General features: G+C 53.8%; 1 protein-coding gene across 2 annotated transcripts in view; it reads left to right on the top strand.

Annotated features, from left to right (window-relative positions):
• Positions 1–2,057: 2,057 nt before the first annotated feature.
• The window catches only part of Degs2 (delta 4-desaturase, sphingolipid 2), a 12,319-nt gene continuing 8,016 nt past the window's right edge, over positions 2,058–6,360 (top strand). Inside the window, exon 1 of one of the 2 annotated variants that reach the window (XM_021179615.1) lies at positions 2,058–2,203. In XM_021179615.1, coding sequence (XP_021035274.1) covers positions 2,122–2,203 — 82 coding nt within the window. In that variant the 5' untranslated portion in view covers positions 2,058–2,121. The remainder of the gene's footprint in view (positions 2,204–6,360) is intronic. The other variant, XM_029484779.1, reaches the window with a different exon arrangement.

The following is a 6,360-nucleotide window of genomic DNA, read 5'->3' as shown; positions in this document are numbered from 1 at the left end:
TCATGCAAAGCTTATGTTTTCTAACCCCTGACCTGGGCCCGACCAGGAGGCAGGTGGTGCCTGGAGGGCAGAATAGGAACCTAGATAGAGGCATCAAGATGGATGATCAATGTAAGGCAAGTACGTTGACCCTGGCAGCTCTCCAGAACAGAGGTTGGGGGCTGCTTGTCTCCATTCCTGCCTGCCTGAGATGTGGCTTTCTCATCTGGCCTCAGATCTCTCATTTGGCAACTGGTGGGATGGCGGCTGAGAGTTTGTTTGTTCATTTGCTTGTTTGTTTTGTTTTGTTTTGTTTTGTTTTATGTGGCAGTGATGGGCCTCTGGCCCTGGCTCCCATATGCTGCAGTGAGGACAGTGTGACTGAGTGTCTGCTCTGTTGAACTATGGAGTCATCCAAAGTGCCCACCATGCTCCAGACGCCGCTGTCCGTCTAAGCCCTCTTCCCCAGCTCTACCTGGGGTTGAGAGGGACCCATGCTTCTAGACTTCCGGAAGAAGAAGAAGAGGACTCTCTCTGTCCCATGTCTGCCCTTGGTCTTGTCCCCTGTGCTAAGCAGGGTCATAGAGAGGCCAGGCTCTAAGCCTCTGGAAGAGCAGAAGCAGGGGGGGAGCAGATAAGACCTCTGCTGTCACAGACGCAAGTTCTCTCCTGCTGAAAGCTCGGAACACCCAAGATACAATTCACAGACCACATGAAGCTCAAGACAAAGGGAGACCAAAGTGTGGGTGCTTCGGTATTTCTTAGAAGGTAACAAAATACACACTGGAGCAAATACAGAGACAAAGTGTAGAGCAGAGACTGAAGGAAAGGCCATCCAGAGACTGCCCCACCTGAGGATCCATCCCATATACAGTCACTAAACCCAGACACTTCTGTGGATGCCAAAAGAGCTTGCTGACAGGAGCCTGATATAGCTGTCTCCTGAGAGGCTCTGCCAGAGCCTGCCATATACAGAGGCAGTTGCTCACAGCTAACCATTGAACTGATCACGGGGTCCCCAATGGGGGAGTTAGAGAAAGGACTGAAGGAGCTGAAGGGGTTTGCAACCCCATAGGAAGAACAACAATATCAACCAATCAGAGCTCCCAGGGTCTAAACTACCAACCAAGGAGCATACATGGAGGGCTCCGTATATGTAGCAGAGGATGGACTTGTCAGGCATCAGTGGGAGAAGAGGCCCTTGGTCCTGGGAAGGCTTGATGGCCCAGTGTAGGGGAATAAGAGGGCAGGGAGACAGAAGTGGGTGGGTAGGTGGGGGGCACACCCTCATAGAAGCAGGAGGAGGGGGCATGGAACAGGGGGTTTCTGGGGGGGATGGGGAAAGGGGATAGCATTTGAAATGTAAATAAATAATAAATAAAATATCCAATTAAGAAAAAAAAAGGATGCCTGAGGCACCTTACTTCTTAAGCCTTGCACCTGCGGATCCCCTAACCATCAACCCCCTCCCTTTTCTCTGGCTATTGAGCTACTTGTCCTACAAGATCCAGTGCAGAAGCTGCTCCAAGACCAATCTGCGCCATGACACAGATCACCCTGAATCATGTCTATACCTCCAGCCCTCCTGTTTGACTCTTCTGCACTTTTGTTGTGTCTTTATGTCCCTCTGCCGGGACACGCAGGGGAAGACATTGCTGGGGCCTGCCTGTCCCACGCTCCAGATAGCCCTCTTCCCAGCTTCTTCTCCTCCAACATTCCCACTTACTCCCCTGTGGGGACCCGAACTCCATGATCAGAAGACCCAGACACCCAAGAGTCACAGCGTGAACTGCACTCCACTGTAAGGCAACTCTGGCACGGAGACAGGTGTGCACCGAAGCGCACCGCCTACAAGTTGCCTAGGGCTTTGCCACACCGCCAGGAATCCAAGATTACTGGCGGCCCCTGCAGGACTGCCAGGGTACGGGAGTGACCGCATCTCCCAACCCAGGCCGCTTGGGTTCCAGGGGACCACCGCGACCCGCCCCTAGGTCCGCCCACGAGGCGACTTAGCCTCAACTCCGCCCCTTGCCCCCGCCGGCCCCGCCCGGGTCCCTAGGTCCCCGCCCGCGACACCTAGGTATGCTGTGACAGGTGAACACTGCGCGGCGGAGAGCTCGCTAGGGCTCCAACGTCCCCACCATGGGTAATAGCGCGGCCCGCAGCGACTTCGAGTGGGTCTACAGCGACCAACCGCACACCCAGAGGCGCAAGGAGATGCTCGGTGAGAGCGCGCGAATCTAGCTGGGATACAGTAGCCACAATGGGGTGAATAGGATATGGGCGGGGGGCAGTGCGCACGGGGGGTGGGGGTCAGGGGTGGTGTGGTGGTGGGCCAGCGCGCGCCGCGGGTTCTTCGCCTGCAGCTAGTATGCGCCTGCTGTGTGCAGACCCTGCTCAGGAAGCAGGAGATGCCTTTTTCCTTGGGGACGCAGGAGACCCCGAAGATCCCACGGGAGGATAGTAGCTTTCCTGCGGTGGATCTCTCCGAGGTCCCAGGGTGGGCACTGTCATGCGGATACTCCGCAGCGCGCTGAAGGATGCTACACTCCCTTCTCTCCCGCCATCCCTTTGGCGCTGGAGCATCTGTAAACGCTTGTATTTCATCAGATCAGTAATGCTGTTTCCTGTGGGTTTAATTCGAGTAAGTTTAACTCGCATTTATTCAACGGCCACCTTCTGTTTTAGTTGCCAGCGGTATCCGGTCTGGTCTCCTGGTCTCCAGGTTGCCGTTGGCCAGGTCTTGAACTGATGGGTCTGTTTCTTGGAGCTTTCACTTTTTTGACATCTTCCTGACCGGCCCCTAAACTGTGCAAGCTTCCCTCCGACTTTTACATCTTTCAAATTCAGTTTTCGCCTGAGCTGCTGCTGCAGCTGCAGTTGAGGGCTCAGGACCTAGAAACTGTTCTGTGGGTTTGTTCTTGTGGTTGTCTCCCACATGTCTGGGTTAGGCATCCTCCCTACTCTTGTGAACTTACCAGGCACAGCAGAAGGGACCTTGGTTCCCCCTCCTGTGCCACAGGAGGAGAGCAGGTGCCTTGCTGAACAGATGCCTGAGGGTGCTGAGGCTGGGGCAGGGGCCTCCTCAGCTTCTCCCCGTCTCTCCAGTGTCCCTTTCTGAATTCTCTGGGCACCTGGCATTAGGTAGGGAAGACCTGTGGACAGGGACAGGTGCTCATGGGATCCAGAAAGACCACACCTGTGCTTGTCCACATGTGCACACGCGCACACACACACACACTCACAGAGAGAGAGTGGGGGGGGGGAGGGAGAGAGGGTAGGGAGAGGGAGGGAGCTGCCAAATGTGGTCACATTCTACATTGCCTGGTACATTGCTGAGAGGATGAGGTAGGCTTCCTGAGGGATGGGAGCTGGCAAGATATGTGGGACTCTAGGATACATGAAAGGTTCCTGACTCCTAGCTGCCCAAGTGGACTTCAAATTTGTGGTCCTCTGTTGTTCTCTGCCTCCTAAAGACATGCACCGCAGAGCCAAAACTCTCTAGTTCCTTTTGGCTTCAGACTTCCTATAGATGACCTTGATATCTGGATCCTTCTGCCTCTGCCTTCCCACTTGGGGTATTAAAGGCGCCCACCCCCACCCCCAGCATCTATGAAGAATCAATCTGGGGCTTCGCATGCGCTAAGCAGCATTCTGCCAGGGGAGCCACACCCCAGCCCCAAATCTCTCTTTCTAACCACAAAACCATGAGCCTTAGAACACATCCAGCCTTCCTAGAAGATTGATGGGGGAACAGTGGCAGGGCTGGAGCTGTGGGGAGGTGAGGGGGATGCTCTGGTCCAGGCACAGTAAGAGGGCTGTCATCTCTAGGGAGCTCCGTTCATGCCCCTGCTGTAGGGCCACTCTCTGGCTTCCTGATAACCTGTCTGGTTAGTACTGATGACTCTGGATGTGTGTTCTTTCACCTGCTTGAGCTCTGGTCTTTCCTGCTTCACCAGGCATGGCTCATTGGCTCCTCCTCCAGGAAGCCCCCACCCCACCCCACTGGCTACTTGATGGTCATGGCCAAGCGGGTGGTTGGTCACCCTGGGTTCTGCCTCCCTAACTCGACCGCCCAAGCTCTGGTCTCTGCAGCAGAAATTCTGTGGCTGGCAGAAAGGCTGTTCCTATAGCCAGGGATGAATCATGCCCACAAGAGGAAGTTGGGAAAGGCCATCAGAGAAACTTCCTTACAAAGTTGCTGTTCAGACTTGGGAGGTGATGTGTGAAACACTCTAGCCAAGATCCCCACAAACGTTCACTGGAACTGTTACTTTTAGCCTCCTGTACCTGTTACTGTAGCCTTCTCCACAGGGGTGGCCTCACAGAGGATGGGGACAGATGTCACACTGCCCCTTATTTCCCCAGCCCAAGGGAAATCTAGCCCGAGGGAACTGTTCTTTCTCTTTGCAGAGGAGAAGCCTTTTGTCCTGTGTTGTATAGCCCAGAGGCCACTGAGGCCTGGCTTGCACAGGTCTGGATGGGTGATGGCCCACTGATGGCTACATCCAACTCTGCTGCAACCTGACAGGTGCCAGTTACTGACTCTCCCAGGAAGTCAATGCTAAGAGTTGGCCCCAGTGTTCTGTGATAAGACCGAAGTCCACCTCCTGTTGTCTCCAAGGGCGAGGACACGCTCTCCTGGCACAGTGTCCTAAGAAAATACGATCCCATGGCGGCATCTAAGAACATGCCTTCTGAGCCAGGGCGGCCAGGAAGTTGAGCCATTACACACCAGGCCAGGCCCAGGAACACAAACTCGGGTTTGTTTCTTTGAAGATAAATAGCTTTGTAATTTTGTTTGCTTAAAAAAAAAAAAAACCCAACATAAAAGCAAGGTACAAACACACACACACACACACACGAAACCAGGAAATAAAAGTCAGTTATTGGATTGTTTGCTTAGGAAAAGCCAGGCTACAACTTCTCTCTGTGGCAATGGCCTTTGGGAAGATCAGAAAACCCAAATGCTGCTGGAGAGTCTAGGGTACAGAGGAAGTAAGCCAGGGGAAGGAGAGGCTCTGGTCACCTAGCCACACACACACACACACACACACACACACACACACACACACAGAGAGATTCCAGGGTGGCTGGCAGGAAGCCTCCCTCTTGCTGGGATCTGCAGCGGTCTGGTTGAGCCTGTAGCCTCCTCTGCCAGGCCCAGCTCTGTGGCTGCCTCTATTCCTATGGACTCCCTAGAAGTCTGGTGTTTTGTGTCCCAGGGCTTTGTGGTCAGGTGTGCAGTGCTGTGCTATTCAGGAATGGGAAAATGGGGGTGTAGGGTACAGGCCTCCAGCAGTTCAGGAGGCTCTTTGATCCCTGCTATACCCTCCATTGCTAGGATCTAACCTCGGCTCTGGTCTATCAGGGGCACCCAGCCACTGACCCTCTAAACTCTCCTCTGTGCTTGCCTTCTCCCCAATCTGCGAGGCCCAGGCAGCTTCCTGGCCTTTGTACGCATTGTTCTGGGCTGAGCTGATTATTTATTTTTATGGCTCTAGGGATGGAAACCAGGAGCTGGCACCTGCTAGCCTGCCCCATGACCCTCCCACGCCCAGCTAGATTTTTCTCTTTTTACCTCTTCAGCAACTGACTCTGTGAATATTCTTCAGAGTCTTAGCTTCGATGTTCTTTCCACGGATACATTCTGTTGACACACGCATAAGCACGTACACAAATGCACGCTTACACATTCACATGTGTGCATACTGGCATATGGTAAATGTGAACTCACTGGCTCTCTGCAAAGAACTAAAAGCCCTGAGTTGTGGCATTTGCTGATTTCGGTAACCATTTCCATTGTGGCTCATTTCCACATTCCTGGGTACATCCCTGCGGCAGACCTGGGGAAGATCGTCACTCTGGTTCCTGTGCCCAGGTGCCCTAGGCACCAACCCTGCCTTCCCTGTCACCTTCCTCTCCCCTGCTCTTCTTTAGGAAGCCACACCCTCAGCCTTTGTTCCCAGGTGGAATTCTGTACCTGATGTCCTCGCTCAGTGCTGGGGAGAGCTCAATTGTGTCTGGTGCCCAGTAGGGGATTGAGAGAAACCAGAAGCATTAGACCCTCCAATCACCTTTGCCACCCCTAGAGGAAGGCCATCAGGATCAGCCGGGGTGCCAGATATGTGCTCTGGCGAGGGTTGCTTCCTTGTTGTTATCACGGTCTTACGTAGCTGAAAGGTGAGGGAGCACTCTGGTCTACTGTCTGAGGAAGCACTCTGAACCACTGTCTGAGGGAGCACTCTGGTCTATTGTGTGAGGGAGCACTCTAACCTACTGAGGAAGCACTCTGGTGTACTGTCTGAGAGAGAGCTCTGGTGTACTGTCTGAGGGAGCACTCTGGTGTACTGTCTGAGAGAGAGCTCTGGTGTACTGTCT

This window comes from Mus caroli, chromosome 12 (genome assembly GCF_900094665.2).
Source record: "Mus caroli chromosome 12, CAROLI_EIJ_v1.1, whole genome shotgun sequence".
Lineage (NCBI taxonomy): Eukaryota > Metazoa > Chordata > Mammalia > Rodentia > Muridae > Mus > Mus caroli.
Note: the sequence above shows the minus strand (reverse complement) of the source record. Positions and strands in the feature narration are given on the sequence as shown.